The sequence below is a fragment of the Larimichthys crocea genome, chromosome XIII, assembly GCF_000972845.2.
Source record: "Larimichthys crocea isolate SSNF chromosome XIII, L_crocea_2.0, whole genome shotgun sequence".
Taxonomy (NCBI): Eukaryota; Metazoa; Chordata; class Actinopteri; family Sciaenidae; genus Larimichthys; species Larimichthys crocea.
The window spans coordinates 39,006,962-39,027,239 of NC_040023.1; the positions used below are offsets into that span (position 1 = coordinate 39,006,962).

Genomic DNA, 20,278 nt, shown 5'->3' on the forward strand with positions numbered 1-20,278 from the left:
GGGTTAGTTCAGCATACTTTCACTGCAACACTAGATAAATGTGTCATTATCAGACTATGTTGTTGACACATTACATTCATCTTACATCTACAGCCGAAGTAATGTTTACACTCTGTCACTACCTTGGTGATAGTGTTGAAAGCAAAGGCCGTCCAATGAAAGTAATCAGCAATATTCAGCAGCATTAGAAGGTTGTCCATGTAGTATCTCTGTGGTAGCATAGTTAAGCTACAGATTAGCTACAGAGCAAGACTGTAACCCCCTAACATGCTCTGAAGGTGTCACCAAAGTGCTGAAAAGAGAAGAGCTGGCTTGTGAAGAACATGCCTGGGGGCACCTGTTCGCCTTTGCTGATCATGATGGTGATATTACACACAGCTGAGATGAGAGCTCTGCACTAGTGTTTGACTGTTCAGCAGATCCAAAGACTCACTGTGTGGAGGCCCCCCTGGAGACCGTCGCAACTGAAGGTTAAAGTGAGGACGCTTTCGCTGAGGTGGAATTTCTCAGCCGTGATACCAATGGGAGGTGTGTGTGTGTGTGTGTCCCAGTAGCACATTGTGTGAGTGCACAGCTCCAGCTGGAATAAAAACTCCAGAGAAAAGTCACAGTCAGAGTACAAACACACACACACACACACACGTGCACACAAGCAGACATACTGTGCAAACTGTCAGAGAGGGCAGCAGTAGCTAGCCGACCGGGACACTCTTGTTTTCTGCCTCATGCTACTCTCATTATTTATCCCTTTTACCAAGCAAGAGAAACGATGGATAGAATTGTTTGCCTGCATGAGGAGTTGGCTCTGACACAGTCATGTTGTAACCGCACGCTCAAACAAGGTCAAAAATATGCTGTTACTGCAGCGCAGTCCAAAATCCAACACTTTCATCCTCCTGATTGTTTTGTATGTGCATAAAGGGTCAGATTCCGGTCAGATATTTAATGTCTTCTGCTCAGCAGAAACCACGTAATGATCTCCTATTTCAGGGTAGGAGACATCAGAGTCTCTAGCATTAGTGCACTCACTTTCACTGTTTGACAGGAAATCATTGAAACCTCTTATGCTTTTGCATGAGATGTTAAAACGAGCAAATATTGGACACTGTTTGATCTTAGTGCAAGGAGCCGTCACAGTAGCACCGATGTTGACTCCACTCTCCTTCTGGCCATTTTATTCAGTATGTTTCCTCGTGAATTACCTTCACATCCGTTATTCAGTAGTTTAAAAGTGGCCTCTGCGTGCATGTTTGTGTGTGTGAAAGAGACCGAGTGGTTCTGCTGCATTTCCATCTGAATAGAAGGAACTTATGAAATACAAACACAGAGATAGGTAGCAGTGTCTGACACACACACACACACACACACACACACACACACACACACACACTCACTCACTCATTAGTGTGCTCGCCAGCCAACTTGGTCAACTGTAATTATTCAAGAGCCTCAGTGCTGCAGACTCTTGAGGGCAGAACGGTGCTGTGATCTAATGTTTCTTCCAGAGATGTACTGTATTAATGTGGAAATCAGTTGGCTGACTGCTGCTGTTGCTGAAGCTGCCCACACAAACTCCACAAGTCAAAGGCAGATACCGCCCTCTACTGACCAAAACATGGAAGAACTGATTCTGAATGTAGGGACACAGAATGTGCAGTGCAACTTCAAGCAGCTTATTAAGAGGTATTATTATGTTCAGAAACAATGGGAAGAGAGATTTTAGTTGTTGTTGTTTTAAAAAGTGACTTTACATAAATTAAAAAAAAAGCATATTTTCTAACTTACCTCTAGTGATATCTAGCCATGCATGACAGTTGGGTTGTATTTGCCCCAAATCAAGATATGGGTCTTTAAGAGTTCTGCTGTCACCCCACTCATAGAGTTTTTTTCAAGGACATTTCAATTATAAAACAAAATGTATGACAATATAAAGATGTGCAGTCTGCAGCAGAAACTTGACTCGGGGTACATCGCATCCAATGAAGCAGAATAGAGTGTTTTGTTCTATTTCTTTGGTACATACAGTGGAGCTGTTACTCAAGACATTTGAAGTGTGAAAAGTTTTTTCTTGTAAAGTGAAAATGTTGTTTGATCATTTCTGTGCGTTGTCATCTCTGCCCAAGCTTGCTGCGTGACTGTAAGGTTAGCAGCAAACTGCTTTTTCAACTGTCTCTGCTTGGCATGCTTTAAATGTTTGATAAATAGGCTTCCTGGTTTGCACTATAAGTCAATGTATACATAAACGTGTATGTTGAATGAAAGACTGACATTTAATTTCAGTTTGCTTGTGTCTTATACAATAAGAAACTGTTTTTATGATGTGTGATTTGATTTGATTCTGGTGCCTTCTTTCAGGGACATTTACGCATTATTGAGTCACCGGATTGTGATGTGTGTTGTTCCCTTCTCTGTGCTGGCAAAGATTGAAAGGTTTAGTTGTTTGTTTGTTTCCCACCTTTGACACCAAAGTTTCTCAAATCTTTGCAGGCGCTATCAGAAACTACAGAAGATAATGAAGCCCTGGTAAGCCCCTCCCCTTTCCCCTCAGCCGGGTAACGTCATTGGCTCTGTGCTCTTCCTAACCTGCTGGCCGAGTCTGCATGATTAAGACTCTGGTTACAGTGCCTTATGGGAAATTATATATATGTATAACACAGCCACTTCCAGGCTTCCATCTTCCAAAATCAGTGTCACACTTTTTGATTTTTTGCATGTGGTTTTGGGCAAGAGACTCAAACGAATTCCTAATTCTTGAATACAGACTGAAAGAAGGCCAAGATTTATTTCTAAGAAACAAAATAAGAAATCTATTAAACCGATGATTTTTGGATTTCCAAGTATTATTACTTCTAGTACAAGTCAGGACCCTGAATTAATGAATCTTGGTGTTCTTTACAAAATGGTGCTGCTCAGGGTGAGGGGATTGTCTGCGGGCTCGCTGTGAGCCAGCTACTTTTCTTACTTTCTCTTCAACATTATTAGCCAATAGCCTCCATCACCACAAGAACATCATCCATCCATCATCAGGGTTTCTTTCACTCTATGTGCTATAAATAATCTGTCCTCTACTCTCAGTATTCTACAATTTCATGTAGCATTTTGTAGTTGACTACAGTGTGTCATCTAAATGCCCAGTACCATCTGCAAAAGCATTCTCGCCCTTCAGCTGCGGGTTACTAATCGTCCATTTGACTGTTCACTAATCACCTACCATGCAGCAACACTGATCCATGATGCTCTCTCACTATATCTTTGTAGGAAGATTTGTGTCCTGAAAGCCCACATCTTCAACTTTCATATCATTTTTTTGTTTTTTGCTGGACTTTATGCTGTGCACCACCTTCAAACTAACTAACTAACTGAAAACTAACTTTTAAAATTCACTCATGAGAAATTGCATCAGATTATTGCTTAGTTTTTCTCAAAGTTTGGTTACAACATGTAGAGATATAACATGTTTTTGTCTGGGTTACAGCACCATGGGTTTGTATATTTTTATGTCAGCTTCATAAAACTAGAACAGTAGTATAAATGGTGCACAGACAAAAGCGTCAGTGCAGGGTGGTTTTGTAAAGCCAATCTTAAGCAGTAGAGGTCAGTATTGTAAAACCTTATGGTGAAGCCATAAAACATTTTATAGATTTTTAATCGCAGAAATAACTTCAAACTGCCTATTTTATCATGAGTTGTGTGCAGGTTAAAACTTTTATATTCCACTATGATTTCTAAATTTTTCAGTAAGTACTTCCAGCAGTAATATGTCTTGAATATAACAGCTGTTTAATGTGTTTCCTGCTTTGGCCTCCTGTGATTCTTTCAGAGTGATTTATTTCTCCAGATATTTGTGTAACTGCATGACTTCACTCTATTATGTAGCTTTCTGGTCCTGATTGAAAACCACACTGTGCTGCCCGGCTCCTGCTGGCCTTCTGATGGCCCCTGCTGTTTCTCGAAAGGCCAGTCTGTCTGCACGGCATCGCAAACCTCTGTTCCATTTCTTCCTCTCTCTCTCTCTATGTCTGTTTTGTTTTAGTTTTTTTCTGTCTTTCTCCAGCAAGCCTGGTTGCAGCATTGCGTTCTTCTGTCCCCTCTCCTGCTCTCCACCACCTCTCTCTCTGTCTTTGCTGACCGCTCATTCTTCGTTATGTTCCAAGCCATCTGGGCTTTGCAGCTACATACCGGTCCAAGCCATCTGCTGGAGAGAAGTTTCCTATGGTGTGTGTTTCTGTGTGTGTGTGTTGTCTTGTAGTTTTGGCGACCTGCTGTCCTTCACTCTGACGGCCTTTGTGGAGCTGATGGACCACGGCATTGTCTCCTGGGACACTTTCTCTGTAGCCTTCATCAAGAAGGTCGGCCAAGAAAACATCTTATTTAACAGGGCAGGGACTTAAGAGGGACGAGCATTAATAATACTGCAGTTATACTGTATATTTGGTGTAAAGCTTTTGATTTAAGAATCACTTTTTGAGCTTTGAGACCCTCCCAAAAGAAAAGTAGTGAGGATACGTGTTATATTACAACAAGATGAGTTACAAATAACAAGGACATCTGCAGTATGGGTTGCTGACTTCCCATCAACTTAACAAAATGTATGAAAAATGTATGTTATGTAGTTGATCACAACTGTGTTACATTATAATGCATATATTTTGACACATAATTAGTTGTTTGTGTATATAGAAAATGGAAATAATTAAAAGTGTATATTGGCTGTTTTACCTTTTTATATTTATTTACTCGCATGTCAAAATGAAGTTGTCCTCCATTACTCTCTACAACTACATGTACATACTACATATCTTTTGAGAAACATAAACATTTTTTTGGTGTTTTCTGTCAATTATTTTATCTCCTCCTCTGTCTCTCCTGCAGATTGCCAGCTTTGTAAACAAGGCGGCCCTAGACACGGCAGTGCTGCAGCGGTCCCTGGCCATCCTAGAGTCCATGGTGCTCAACAGTCAGGATCTTTACCACAAGGTGGCGCAAGAGATCACCATTGGACAGCTCATCCCACATCTTCAAGGGTAAGTGGATCATTAAACTGTGTGTATGAACATGAATTGGACTGATTCATTTTTGTACAAACGATCAGTGTCTCTTACACAGTGATAAATGCATTTCAAACCACATGGGAAGGCGGTCATGAGTTGTTTTATTTGTTATTTTCCAATTTCAGGACTGATCAAGATATTCAGACCTACACTATTGCTGTCATCAATGCTCTATTCCTCAAAGCTCCCGAGGAGAAGAGACAGGTGAGGCTGTGGTGTGCACACACAGCACTTTCACCCTGTATTGTTTCATGATGCAGTGAGTTTTACGTGCTACGTTCACATGTTATCACATCAGCATTTTTGTACCGTGTACTTTGTGTGTATATTTGTGTCTAAGAATTCTCATGTCTTTATCTTACATCTCCAGTTTTGTAAATAGTAAAATCCAGTAGAACAGAAGTGATTTAGTGTGAAAGCCCAACAAACGTCCTCTTTCCCTACTCCTCCTTCCATTGGGTCCTCTGTGCAGAAGTGATGTTTTGCGCACAACCCTGCCCTCATTCCTCTACCTTTTCACTTTCTCTCTCTCTCTCATACTCGCTCTCTCACCTATGTCACACTTTGCCCTGTAGCTAATCACATGATCCCTTGCATCAGCACCATAGGGTCCAGCGATGTGCTGTGACATTAATAATAAATGATGCTAACCCACAGCCTTTCTCCTATGCAGCACACACAGTTGAAGACAGCTTCACACAAATAAGCTTCACAGCACAACCGCATACAGACCGTAGCACGCTCAGATATTGCAGTGCTTCTTTTTCTGACAGGGATCTGCTCAAATCAGATTCATGTGGTTGGTTTGCATCACTTTTGAGCAACTTTATCTGGTTATTTTAGGTGATAAGTGAACAATGTCTTCCAGTCTTAGGTGCATGCACTGTGGTCATATAAGTTTATAGCTTATAGATAGTTTAATCTCTGCGGGGAGTGTGCCGTTATGGGGCAGCACCTGTTCACGCAATTCACAATTTTTAAACATGAGAGGAGCTAATGACTCTTTTTGGTCCTCAGTTTGCGCTGCGTGTGTCTTTAAAGGGCATAAGACAATGTGTGTGTGAGTGTGTTAAAGACTCGACCATCAGTAAAGCTTTTCTTATTATCCGCCCAGTCTCGATATTCTGCTGACTCCGATGCCTCCCCCCCTCTCCCTCCACAAACTGCACCACTGACAGAAACTGAATTTAACGTCCTCTCCGATTCTTTTTTTTCTTCTCTCTCTACATTCACTCACTCACCCTCTCTGTCTTTCTGTCTCTGACTTTGTTTCCTCACTGCGCACGATATGGTAGTTTGATGAGCACATTGTGGACATCCTAAATTGTCCCCTGACAGTAAGTGCACCCTTGATTAGCACACTTTGTAGTTTGCACTGTAGAAGACATCAGTTAGTGCATTTAGTATCCCTTTTTAAGATTAAGTTCTTTTTTGGGATGGCTTTCTTATTTTTCACGGCCTATCGCTGCAGTGTGCCGTGGCAATTTTTGTTTACTTTCCCCGCTTTCATTCCTCATTATATCATAGAAAACCCTATACATGTGTTGTATTTTGCTGGTGTATTATTGTGTCTCATCTTTCTCATTCTCTTTTTTTCTCTTCCTAAATTCTGTCTCTGTTCTCTCTATCACTATTTCTCCCTCATTTTCTTTCTCCCTCTACAGGAAATGGCCCATATTCTTGCCCAGAAACAGCTGCGCTCCATCATTCTCAGTGTAAGTCTAACCATGCCCTTCCCCTCTTCACCTCTCCAGTGTATCTTTCCTTCTTTGTCTCTCTTTATCTCTTTTCGGGTTTATGCCTCTGCAGCAGAGTGATATCAGAAAAGAAAATGACACCTGCCATGTCTGCCACTGTCTCACATTGCTGGTTATTATCTACTGTACTTACTGTCTCACACCTGTTCTCCTTTTCTCTTTTTCATCCTCTCCCTTGTGTTAAATCTCATTTCTGCTTCTCCTGTTCTCTCGTCTGACTTATGCTTTCTAATCCTCCTCATTCACTCCCAAATCCTCTTATTCTCCTTTTTGTTATCTCGTACCGCCTTCCTCCAAAATCCGTGTCTCGTCTTTCTCACCCAAAAAACCCATCCTCTCTCCTTCACCCTCTTTTCACATCTAACCTCTCCACTCCCTTGTCTGACTAAATCTCCCTTACCCTTCTAATCCTGCTCCCCCTCCCCTCCTCTGTTTGCAGAACGTGATCCGGAGCACCACACCCATCAACGATGAGATGGCTCACCAGCTGTACGTGCTGCAGGTGCTCACCTTCAACCTGCTGGAGGACCGCATGATGACCAAAATGGATCCCCAGGACCAGGTGGGGGGACGGTGAATGATGCAGACAGAAATGTGTGACAAATGGAGGAATAGATGCCAAAAAAGGGAAAGGATGTCACATTGTTATCTTCAAAACAAGTTAAAACCTTTAATAAGACACAGATTTAGTAGACTGGTAAGTGGAAGTGGGTGAAATCCACTTTGTTCAGCCTACGGTGGTTAGCTGTAGTCTGGGCGAGTTTTTGAAGTTCTTTGAACAGCTTGTGTATTACTAAAATACACACTAAAGAAACTTATAATAGATGCAGTAACATAAGAAAAAGAAGAACAACAAGACTGATTGTTATTTTTTTTAAAGTTAGCATTAAATGTTAAAAACAGCACTTTATTACAGACATATAAGTAATATGATATGTAACAACTTAAAGGATAAGTCTGGTGATATTCTACATATATGTTGTTGTCGATAAATTCCATTTCTGTCCATTTCTCAAAACTCTTTAACTTTCCCATCCTCTGATCTCATGCTTTCAGCCCTGCATTCATTTGTTCATACTCAAGCTGTTAATCTTTTAAAAAGGGTTACAAATATACAGTTGCTATTTTGGAAAAGCCTGAGTAACAGCTGGGCACTGTAGTTTTTAGCAGACGCTACTCAGTCATGAGTTTTTAAATATTTTCAGCTGCGTATTGACACATTTTGTGCTTCTGCAAGAATTTCTAACAGCAAGATGAGTTTATGTGGGATTTACACACAAAAAAATTACAGTACAACTCTATGTAACTAAAGAACAACATACATAAAGATTTGGTTACACAGATGGTATTTGCTGGTAGAATTAATTCATTGTTGGTTTTGGGATTTTCATGGGCTTAAGAAAGATATAATATAATATATATAAAGTTACCAGGCTTTTTTTAGAATGAGACACTGGCAAGTCAGAATAACTGTAGCCAACATTACACCTCAGAGCATACAGTACAGGTGTGCAAAGAACTATCCCCCCAAACAACATTTTCAGTAAAAAAGCAGAGGTACATCTTGTAGAGGAATACTCCACCAGGACCATCAAGCATGATGCAGCTTCCGGGAGTAAACAATCATTAATCTTTTATTCGGTAACTTGTGGGCAGTTTGGGCCTGGTCCAGGTTTCTTAAAAACCAGTTATTTTAGGTTGGCCAAGTAATAAAAACAGTGTAGAGAAATGGCTGTTAGCCAGATTGCCTTGGGCACTGCAGGACCCCAGACAACGGAGATGAGGCTGAAGCATTCTTAAATTATAAAATGGTGAATGGAAGAATAGACAGATGGATTTATGAGCAGCACTTTAATATTCTTCTCTGCATGCGCAGGCTCAGAGGGACATCATCTTTGAGCTGCGGAGGATCGCCTTCGATGTGGAGTGTGAGCCCAACAGTGGCAGCATCGAAAAACGCAAGTCCATGTACACCCGCGACTACAAGAAGCTCGGCTTTATTGTAAGTTTGGCACGTGTTCCATAGGGCCTCATAAATACACTCTGATCTACTACTACTACTACACACACAGACACACACACACATAAAAACACAAACACACACACACACACTGCCAGCTAACAAGAAAATGCTCATTCTGCAGAAAAATGGCCCATGTGACATGACACTATTAGATTGATACTGGTGCACGAATGCATAAGCAGCATTTACTCTTTTAGTTGCTTACGTTGGAGCTACTTTTTATGACTATACATGATGTTAGATATTTTAGTTCAGCAGTTCTAACCTGTGTGGTTAAGCTCCTTTTAAAGGGTCACAAGGTAAATCTGAGTGGTCGCAAGATGATAAATGTGGTAGGAAAGGAAAAAATAAATAATCCTGCTTTATAGGTGTGTCTGTATTTCACTCTTGAGCCTCAGTCTGAAAAGTTTATAGGGCACATCTCTCTTGTGCAGTTGATGACAACTTTGTGAAACATTTGACAAGGAGCACCTATTTCTGCACACGCCAAAACAAATTGGGAACCAGTGCTTTATTATATAAACATGTATTGTATTTTAAGGTAATGTATGGTAAGATAGACTTTAATGATCCCGCACTGGAAAAATGTATTTGTCACAGCAGCTCGTATACACAAGGTTCATAAGTGATTAATTACATATTAAAAAGATGTCATGCTGAAGGAAGTCATGAAGTCATGCTGGTGTTAAAGAGTCTGACAGCTGTGAATGAAGGACCTGTGGTAGCTCTCCTTCTTACATGGTGGGAATCGCAGTCTGTTGCTGAAGGAGCTGTTTAAGGCCTCCACAGTCTCATGCAGGGGGTGACAGGAGTTGTTCATGATGGATGCCAGCTTTGCCAACACCTAGGTATTTGTACTGTATGTTCCCACCATCTTAAAATCCAATCCCTGGATGTTCATCGGTGTGAAAACTAATATTTCATATGCAATCTTAATCTGGAAAATAAAGATTAATGTAGTGGACAGAAAATAGAGAAAATGTATAGATTCAACTAAGGTACAAATACCTCACATTGAGTTAACTATAGTAAATGTACTTTTGAAGTTTGAAATGTGTTTTTTTCAGTCACTTCTCTTTTACTCGTCCTATAATAATGTTTTTCATCTGTAGGGGCTTTTTCTCATTCACACTTTCCCTAAAACAGACTACTTTTTTTCTTTCCCTACCTTCAAGCATGCATATTTATAATGAACTGCATATGTAGATATGTGTGTGTGTGTGTGACTTTGTGTTGCAGGCAGTGTTCTAACTATAGCATAAGAACTTGAAGAAAAACCCACTGTGGCTCAGTGTAAGCCCAGAGCTGTTTCGGGGTTCTTCCCATCCACACTCCCACTGCAGTGTGCTCAGTAAAGATAAGGACAATTGGACTGCCCTGTCTCCACTAGTGTGGAGAAAACCAACCCTAAAATCCTTAGTCTGCTTTCCATGCTAGACAGCTTACAGACACACCCACATAGACACACAAACATGCTGTACACACACACATACACAGGCCATAATTCTCTAGATAGACCTTATCACTGCTGAGGTAATTTGTTTTCCGTCTAATACCGTCAGGTTCTTCAAGCAGGGATTGCTGCACATGTCCCTATGAGGGTATTTCTTTAAGATATGCATGTGCCTGCCTGGGTGTCTGTGTATGTTTTAAGCCTATAAGTATGCTTCCTGTCAGGCAGAATTACAAAGGTGATGAGATAGATCTTAGTCTCTCCATACCTCTTTCATCGTCTACTTTACTTCGTCTGCTTTACTTCCTCCTCTTCCAGTCACTTTCCTTTTTCAACATCCTATCTCACCTCTTAAAGTCAAGATGAGCCTCAGAGTGAAGTGTTTGCATGTGTATCCATAGATTTAATCATTAGTTGACTGAATTCTCCACAATATCTGGGAGGAATTACGTATGCTAGTGTGACAGCACAGGCGGTATCTATCTTCATATCTCATACAATATTTAGATGCTATGGGAGGTGGTCGTGTAGAAGCTGGAGAAGCAGACTTGTTAGTGCAGTTTTTGGAAAAAAAAAAAAAAGGTTTTGTTAGGTGGGGATTTGGGGTATTTGTGTTTTTAAAGTAATCTACACTAAAAATTGTGTATACTTGAATTTGCTTTTGGCCATTTTGCAAAACATAGACATTCATTTTTTGCCGTATCTTCCAGTTAGTTTCTATTAATTTCATTACGTTTTGAAAAACAATTTCAGAGACTTGAAAGTTTCTTGAAAATGGCAAAAAAAAATTATCTCCACACATCTCCACCATTTCAATTAGGTGGGATCAAACCAAATCTGCACAGTCCTTAATAAATAATAACCTTCTTTTCTAAACTTTAAATTTGATTGTTGCTAATTATTTAATTATTTTTGTATTTATGTTATCAACTGGTAGTCCTTGAACCCTGAGCTGCTTCCCCACAGCAGAAAACTGGTTGCACTTTGCAACTCCCAGTGTCATAGCCTGGCCGTTGCTTTTTGCTGGGGGAAAAAAAGAGCATATTCATTGGATTATACCTAAAAGAATAAAGGATAAAAAAGGATTTGGTAGTGTGTATTTAGGTCCATGTCTCACCCTCTTCTTCTTCCTCTGTCTCTCAGAACCATGTCAACCCAGCTGTGGATTTCACCCAGATTCCTCCAGGCATGTTGGCTCTGGATAACATGTTGTATTTCGCCAAGCACCACCAGGACGCCTACATCAGGGTAAGCATGCACGTACACTTTGATATGCAGCTATACCCCATGTAGAGACACTTACAAAAAAAACTTCTCAGTGATTTCAGTGGTGTTATATTTCTCATCGTCACCTCCGCTTCCTACCAAACCTTCTTCCCTCCAGCTCATTCACTTGTTTGTAGTTTTTGGCTCATTTTCAAGTTTTCTTGCAGTTAGAACTGAATTTCATGAAGTTGGTCTGGACAGACATTGGTGCAGAACAATTTGAGCATTTTTATCATTTTCACATGATGATTAACATGATTTTATAATCCTGAATAATATAATATACTATTTGATACAGAATAACTGCAGCGATTGTCAGTAATGGGATGATATTTACTCATTTAATAGTTTGCTCGAGTTTTTCTTTCCTTTCTTTCAGTTTGGTTTGAACCATTTTATGGCAGCTGTCCAGCACGAATATAAAATGTGTATTTGTATCAACTGCACGCATGCAGCAGTTTGTGTATACTGCATCATAATGTTGGCGTGTAACTCTTATAGTCTCTGGACCTGAAAGTGAGAAAAGCGATGCCTTAGTAGTGCCAACTCAGCCCTTATCAGTCGACCAGAGGAAGAAACACTGCTTCCAATTTCCCAAATTAAACTGTCACCAGATAAAATGATTGGGGCATTGATGGCCTCATTTATGGCGCACTGCCACCGTCCACATAATTAGAGTGAATTTTTCTTTTTGCTGTTGAGGTTTCATTTATGTTTTTTGGCTTCCAAGCAGATAGTTGAGAGGGTCAGATCAGATCAAATAATGAGTAATACTTCCAACCATAATGGAAATGTTTACATGAATATGACCTTCAGTGTGATAAGCCAGAAACTTTAAATTCATGCAAATATATTTACATATTCTTATAACCACAAAACTTTCTAAGAGTGCATACCCATCTGCCAAGGCTTCAAAATACTCTGTTATTTCTAACATCAGATGATTAGATGTCTTTAAAGCCTGTGGGATTCAAACTATTCTGTCATTGGCAACTTGTAGCTGTAGTGTCAAAAGAACATAGCATCCAGTGACACTGAGAATGAATGAGATGAAAGCAATGCAACGTAATATAACAGAAAGATTCTTTACATAGATACATCTGGAACAAGATCTATTCACTATTTTAAATATTACTATTATTAATGTCCAGGAATATTATGATTTTGTACAAGAATGAGCAGACCCAAATTTCAGACTTATAACCACTGATTCAAGATGAGAAGAGTCCTGATACTTCCTGTCTGGCTTATTTGATGACATTTATCTTTGTTTCCAGATCGTCCTGGAGAACAGCAGTCGAGAAGACAAGCACGAGTGTCCGTTTGGCCGCAGCAGCATCGAGCTGACCAAGATGCTCTGTGAGATCCTGAAAGTGGGCGAGCTTCGTAAGTCTAAATAACACACGCACACTCCGCTGTACACCTGGTAGTAGTTCTTTATCTAACTTCACTTTCCTCACAATATCTTCAGAATGAGCTTAATACAGTAAGCAGTGGAAGAAAATAGCTCAGGGACAACTTTACCCCCAGAGATGCAGATACTTATGTACACAAAAATACAAATACACACACACATTCTCACAAGTACACATATTCCCTCCCTGTTAAGATGAAAGCAGCCATTATGTTCAGTAATTGTGCTGCTGGGAGTTCATTATTTAGTGATGCACCTCGCCCCCATCGAGCCCCTTTCAGCCTAATATACCGCCTCTGGGAGGCACACTGCGCTGAGAAAGAGATGCTGTGCCCACGTCCACACCAAATTGATGTGCCCTTTTCATTTGTATTTACTTGTTTAAATGGGCGAGTTGGTCTCAGTTCCGCTCCAGACTGACCCCTGCTGCTCCCTGTAGGGAGGGAGACGACATTCGTAGCTCAATTTAAAAGTGATGTGCCCTTTTCATCTGTCTTTTTTTTTTCATAGAGGATTTAGACCTGCCTGCATTGCAGGGCTCTTCACTCTTGTGTGCTGATTATTGCGACAACCCTGCGCTGTAGTCCCCGAAAAAGTGGTGTCCACTCATATACCGCCGAGAAACTTTTGCCAAATTCTCTCATTTGTCCTTAACATTATTGATAAAAGACTAGTTTTCAATACGAGATAAGAAGGGACAGGAATGCTTTTTTTAATCATTTCTAAGCATATTGTAATTTTCCTGTCCTTTTTTTTAATATGCTCTTATCTCTGCCAGACCCTGCTCTAATGCAAAATGTCTCCACCTTCCTCCCTGTCCTCATTAAATTCTGAGCACATTCAACAAAGGCAAATGGATTTATATATTTCATTCCACCCAGAAAGTGTCTACATACATGCTTTTATTACACAAATGTAGCTACCTGACAGGCGTGCCTTGACCTGGAGAGACGGGGTGGGTGAGTAGAGGGTTTTAGTCCAACTTGGGGGACAGATGACAGGTGGAAGATCAGGTCTCCAATGGTGCTACGTGACACACGAACACACATACTCAGCTTTTAGTTTTTTTTTACTTAATTTAGTGTTCTTGTGGCTCTTTTTTCTCTGTATGTTTGTGTGTATCTTTTTGTGCCTGTGATGGTTTTGGTCTCATGGCTTTATCTTTGTATTTTTTAGTGTCTCATTAGTTTTTATCCAAGTGTGCATCACTGTACATGCCCTTTTAATCTTTTCTCTTCGAGGACTGAAAGTGCTTCACTTTAGTGCATATCGCTTTGACCTCATTCACAGCAAAATGCAGATTAAGCAACTGAACCAAAATAGGGAAACATCTTAATTTCTAAGGCTTTTAAAAGTTATGCAATAGAGCTAAAATCCCATGGATGAATGCCAGACTATCATTACGAATAAGACTTTTGTTTTTGAGAGACTTTCTTGTTCAGATAAACAGAGCTGTGCAGGATTTCATATAACTTACTCAAAAGCTGTGAACTGAAAATACAGCCAGACGGACAAACTGTGCCTCAACATATTATGGTTTCCATGATAAACATTCTTAGAACCTTTTCCATTAGCAAATCTCACTGCATTAATATTAAAATGAATATTATATCCTGTAAGACTTAATATTTGGAGTTGAATCCCAGCAGTGACCTTGACTCATAGTTCTGGGCCTTTTTATTCCCATTGGCTGTATATTCTCCTCTTTACTGAGGCTGTGAGCCGGGGAGCCTGAACCTACTATTAATATTTATGATGTGGTATAGGGTATTTATGTGTGTGTGTGTGTGTGTGTGTGTGTGTGTGTGTGTGTTTGTGTAAAATTGAGGGACAAACAAGGATTGGTAAGGTGCATCTATAACCTGCAGAAAGTGACCAATCTGTATGACATACTGTCTGCTGCCATAATAAGAGCATATGCACTTGCATGACAGGATTCCAATAAACACAAGTAGGTCATCTTTGGGCACACAGTTAAAAGATATATAGACAAAGGCAATAAAATAAAACAAATCCCTTGCATGAAATCACTGGGGACAGAAGAGGAAAGACAACATTTTTGATATATTTATATTTCCTGTGTCCCAAATCCTAATGCTCCCATCCATCTTTGTCACAACTCCAGTAAATATTTGCACAGACTCGCACCCTCAGAGCATTATATGCATCTTATCCTTATGGGAGGAAGCCACTGTGTCCCTGAGCACTCATAAGCTGCATTGCATCTTCTCTTGTAGAAAGCTAAGTGCATTTTCATACACACCCCATTAGCCCTGTGTATATTAACATGCACTAATGAATGTACGAGTAAGATGAATGTAACATGGGGCAAGCAGGTGTTGTAAATGCTTAGTAGGTAACGGCCGGTCATTAGAAAAAGTGTGTTAGTGTGTGTGCGCGACATAGGGACATGAGTGTACGTTTTCCCAGAGGAAGGCAGTGAGAGAAATGAGTCTCAGCCCTGCGCAGATTGTCATCGTTCAGTTGACCTTTCAACAGAGAAACAATGAAATGTCTGACACTAATGAGGATGTTGGAAGGTGTGTCTGTGTCTCTAACGTTTTATCAATTTTGATAGTGTGGTATTTGAGTCAGAATAATATTTCACCAAAACATGAAGTGTAACAATGACATTTCAAACTGTTTTTTTTTATTCTATGTATGAAGTACTAAAATCATTTTTAGATGGCAGGCTGACATATGTCAATAACCATCAGCTGGATTGCCATGTACAGATATCCTAACCCAACCAATCTGGTGTTCCCCCCTTTTCCTCTAGCACCAGCATGATGATGACAATTGTGCATGTTAGTAAAAAGACTTCGCTAGAACCTACGGCCATTTTCACAGCAGCCATTTTAACTTGTCATAGTAGGAAAAGCACCAGTCTTACCAACTTATACACATGTCTGTGGCGAACTTTGGTGATCCTCTGACTTTTCATTCAGTGTCACCATCAGGTCAAAATATCCTGTGCTTCATGACCAAATACCTGCAAAACTACTGACTTCAGCCTTAGTTACACTTCAAGAGCTTCCCTTTAGTTTTTTTTTTGTTTTACTTTTCCCCGTGTCTTCTCCACATCCCTTTGTGGATAAAGGCAGAAGAAAGAGACAGCAGATTAATGCTGATGGCAGTGACATCTTAGTGGCTCATTTGCTCTCTTCATCTGTGTGAAATGCCAGTAGGGCTCCGACAGAGGCCAGACGCTCTCTTGTTTTCTCACGGGGTTGAAACGCCGAGGGATTTTAGGTTTGCCGGTAGCTGTTGAAGTTGCTTGTCTATCTTCCCCGCTCTTCAGACTCCTTTTCCAGCTAAATTTTTCTCACTTTTCATTCTCTCCCCCCTCTGTGGGCTAAAGAACATCTGTCCCTCTCAGACTTCTAATCCTTGCTTTGATGCTTGATGCTTTGATTTTCACTTTCTATCCAATGAATTTCTTCCATTCTACTTTTTAATGCTGTACCTGTTTTGAGAGGTTTTCTCTTTTCTATGCAGATGTGGTCTGCAGAAAAGAGGTGTGGAAACTTGTTTGGTTGAATTAGCTGTCAAGATCCTACACAATTCATAACACTCTGTTTCCTCTCCCTTACCTTCTTCCATTAATTCTGTTTCCCTCTCTCACACTTGCATTTGTCGTCACCCTGCTTCAGCTCCAAAAAGATTAATTGTCCCACCTTGTTTCTGCTGCAACACAGAGCTTAATGGAATCTGTGTTGTTGAGGTGCCAAGCCATGACTTTTCAGACTCTCCTGTTTAAGCTGGCCCATGGAATATTTATGAAGTTATTTAGAAAGGGCCAGGCATGGTGAGTAATGGCCCTGCTTGGTGATTCACGGTGTGGCATCTCGTTGCTGAGATGGAGAGCTGGGTGGCGAGCCGTGGCAGGTCCGGGCATGGACACACACACACACACACATCACTAACAGACACACATTAAACTTAAAAAAAAGGGACCAGCTCGGTACAAGCAGACACACACACAGAGCCAGGTCTGGGCAGGCTCCAGACTGACAGTCACATGATGTCCTTATATTTGTAACTGTGTCTTCCATCAGAGAGCCGTCAGCCAAGGTCAGCACAAAAGGCCATGTTCAGCACCATAGACAGCTCCATCTTAGCTCATGAGCAAAGTACGCCAACGCAATACATCATGTAGAATATTTGGATTGATTGTTCCTCCTCAAGGATAGTATTAAGTTTTATATCTTCCTATTTAGTTGCTTAGTTATGAGGCTGGCATCAGAAAATGTTTTTAAGACAGAACTGTAAAGTCAGAAGAAAGGATGACTCAATTTCACTCTGCAACCCAAGAGTGAGCTTAATTAGGTGCTATATATGGTATAATTACACATCAAGTTTGCCAGTCTAATAAAAGCTGTTGTTTTTGTGTAATAATTATAAATAAATAAGATCAAAACTGGCTTGATAGTGATAATCGTGTGCTTATGGCTTCTTTGTTTCTATAAACGGTGTTGCCTCCAGGCAAAAAGAGGATGTTGTCTCCTCTGGTTTCTTTTCAGTTTGTTGGTTTTCTCTTCAGCTTTTCAGATAATTGCGAATAATACCGTATGTTAGATGATTATTCATTATTATATCTCATTACCTGCCATTACAAGAACATGTAAAGCTTGGTCTGGGCTGGAAAGAATACTCAATAATCCCGTATGAAGTGAACCTACAACCCATCTTGGGTCATAAGTAATCCTAGCTAAGAGCAGGTAACAAGCTTATCCCTGTGTCCTATGAAGGCACTGATGTAATTTGTATGTCTTTATGTTGTAGATGTGTGTGAGTGTGTGTGTGTGTGTGTGTGCACACCTCGGTGGCTGTAGCATGTGTGTGTATAGAGTATGTCCAAACCCAGCAGGTGATTCTGAGTCATCCAAACTCATTAACTGGACAACTCCCCCTCTAATGACATTCCTGAGTTTCCTGCTGTGCTTCAATAAAAATAACAACAACAACAACAACAACAACAACACACACACAGTGCCACAGTGTGAGACTGAAATGCTGTGATGTGTTTGTACTGCTAAAATGCTTTAATCTAAGTGGACAGAAAATGAAATAATTGTTCATTTGTTATTAATTATTGCTATTATTTTTAAAAATGTTTTTAGTTTAGAATAACTACAACTATAGACATGTTGTATGCACACACTTTAAAGGACTGTGTGTAGGATTTAGTGGTGTAGTTCCTCTGGTGTCCACAAAATGCATATCTAGAGCCAGTGTTAGGTTTGTCCATTCTGGGCTACTGTAGAAAAATAGTGGTTCATCATGGCAGACTCTGTGGAAGAGGACCTGCGACCTCTGTAGATGTACAGTAAAAGACTAATTTCTTAGGTAACAAAAACATATTGATTCTTATTTTCAGATAATTATACACTAACGATGCATATCACATTTCTGCCATATTCTGTAAATGGAGCCACATACTACATACACAAAGAAACTCATCATTTTGATACGTTAAGAGAAGGTGCTCTATTTAATAAATTAATTAACTGTAGATGCTTTATTGCACAGGCCTTCAACATGCATAATCAAATATGCCTGACTTGACATGTTTGTGCATGAGAGATGTGGAAGCGGTGAATTCAACCAAATTGAGGTCAAAACATAATTTGTGTAGCTCATAATGAGCATACTGCATGTCTGTGGAGACGTACGTTGCTCTGCAGGATCGATCTGATTCATTTTACAGATTTTTTTTTTATTTTTATTTTTTTCAAAACTATGAAAATGAATGAATGAATTCATTTGCATATAGATCTGGTTCTGCAACTAAAATCTAAAAACTTTCAAGCCTGTAGAGGGTTAGTTTTTCAAACTCGTCAGACATTAAGTATCATTTTATTAGGATTAATTACATTTCTGACCCACTGAGAGAGACGTTTTTCTAACATGGTGACAAGTCATTACATTACCAAGCAATTAATATGACACATTAGCAGTTGCTCAGGGCAAAATATGAACAAGAGTATGACTTTCTAAGAGTTTGTCTAATAAATCTTAGGGTTAATTTTCTGTATGTGTTCTTAAATGACTGTCGAGTTTTATGAAACATGAGGGAAGGACAGGCTGAATTATAGTGTATTAAATTTACCTTTCATGATATGTTCATGTCCTGTCTCATTTATCAGTTTCAGTGGGTTCCCTCTGTAAGCAGTTGGTCCCCACTATTGAAGTATCAGTGGGATGAGAATTTATGTCCAAGATCAAACATTAGCATGTAACATTAGTGTTAGCTGAACATTAGCTTGGAAACTGATCCCATTTGAAATGACTCGTTAAGTCTCAAGGTTTTAGCTGCTAATCCGTCCCGTAAGTCTCCCTCGATGAATCATCGACAAAGTGGATGATGGCGGCAGGAGGAAAGGCCAAGCCTAGAATTCCAAGTATCCCTCAAGTCGTGACACGAGGATCTATTTGGCAGTCAGCAACCACTTCACACAGTTGTCAGTTTCAGCCTTGTGTTAAAGGGGGAGCGCTCTTCAGGGTTTTCCGCTTCATAGCCTCGGGCATATACCAGCAAAAGGTTTTTAAATTGGAGTGCACAAATAACAACAAACTTGACATATGGGTGCTTGAGAATCTCAAGTTTTGAGCATCCTTGGAGTTTTCCAGACACTCTTGTCCCCTGTCAGCTCTCAGCAACCCTTGGTGGACTTGAAGCAGTGCAGTGAATGAAACGCAACCCAACAGATGACAGTGCTGCCACTCTCATTTTTACTTGCATGTTTTCTCCAAGGAGCTGCATGGATGTAATTTACCATCAAACTCTCTCCGACCTATCACCCTCTCTTATGTCCTCAAACTTTTTTTCCCCAGAAACTATACACCGTGTTCTCAACAAACTGAAGTTGTTCTCCCAAAAGGGCCCTCGCTAGCAGGCCTTGTCAAAGGTGAAATCAAAATAGCCTTTCACTATATGCACACACACAAAAACACATACACACACAAACCGTGTAGCTCTTTAAAGTCCTTGCTGAGGAAGCTAAATCACTATAGAACAAATGCAGAGCAGATCAAATCTGCATACATGCATTACAAATTTATTTTTGCAAACTACATAATTATTATTTTTTGTGGTCATAAACTTAAAGGAGGTGTGATTGATTTGAACCATTTAGTAATATTTTGTCTTTAAAAGCTTCAGATGTCTGAGGGAAAGAGTTCAAATTCTTCTGCATGTAGCCAAGACCTGTCCCCTAATAAACACAGCTGAGGAGAGATCTGCAGCAGTTTTTACAAAAGTACATTAAGTCAAATTTTCAAAGTTAAACTGGTTTATTATGATACTGCTTC

General features: G+C 40.1%; 1 protein-coding gene across 5 annotated transcripts in view; it reads left to right on the forward strand.

Annotated features, from left to right (window-relative positions):
* Positions 1–20,278, forward strand: part of elmo1 (engulfment and cell motility 1 (ced-12 homolog, C. elegans)) — a 95,049-nt gene that overhangs the window by 38,950 nt on the left and 35,821 nt on the right. For 2 of the 5 annotated variants that reach the window (XM_019264254.2, XM_019264255.2), the window contains exons 7-16: positions 2,488–2,523; positions 4,250–4,349; positions 4,873–5,024; positions 5,177–5,255; positions 6,347–6,388; positions 6,716–6,766; positions 7,248–7,370; positions 8,685–8,810; positions 11,428–11,532; positions 12,828–12,936. In XM_019264254.2, the coding sequence (XP_019119799.1) occupies positions 2,488–2,523; positions 4,250–4,349; positions 4,873–5,024; positions 5,177–5,255; positions 6,347–6,388; positions 6,716–6,766; positions 7,248–7,370; positions 8,685–8,810; positions 11,428–11,532; positions 12,828–12,936 (923 nt within the window). The remainder of the gene's footprint in view (positions 1–2,487; positions 2,524–4,249; positions 4,350–4,872; positions 5,025–5,176; positions 5,256–6,346; positions 6,389–6,715; positions 6,767–7,247; positions 7,371–8,684; positions 8,811–11,427; positions 11,533–12,827; positions 12,937–20,278) is intronic. The other 3 variants (XM_027286308.1, XM_027286309.1, XM_027286310.1) reach the window with 3 other exon arrangements.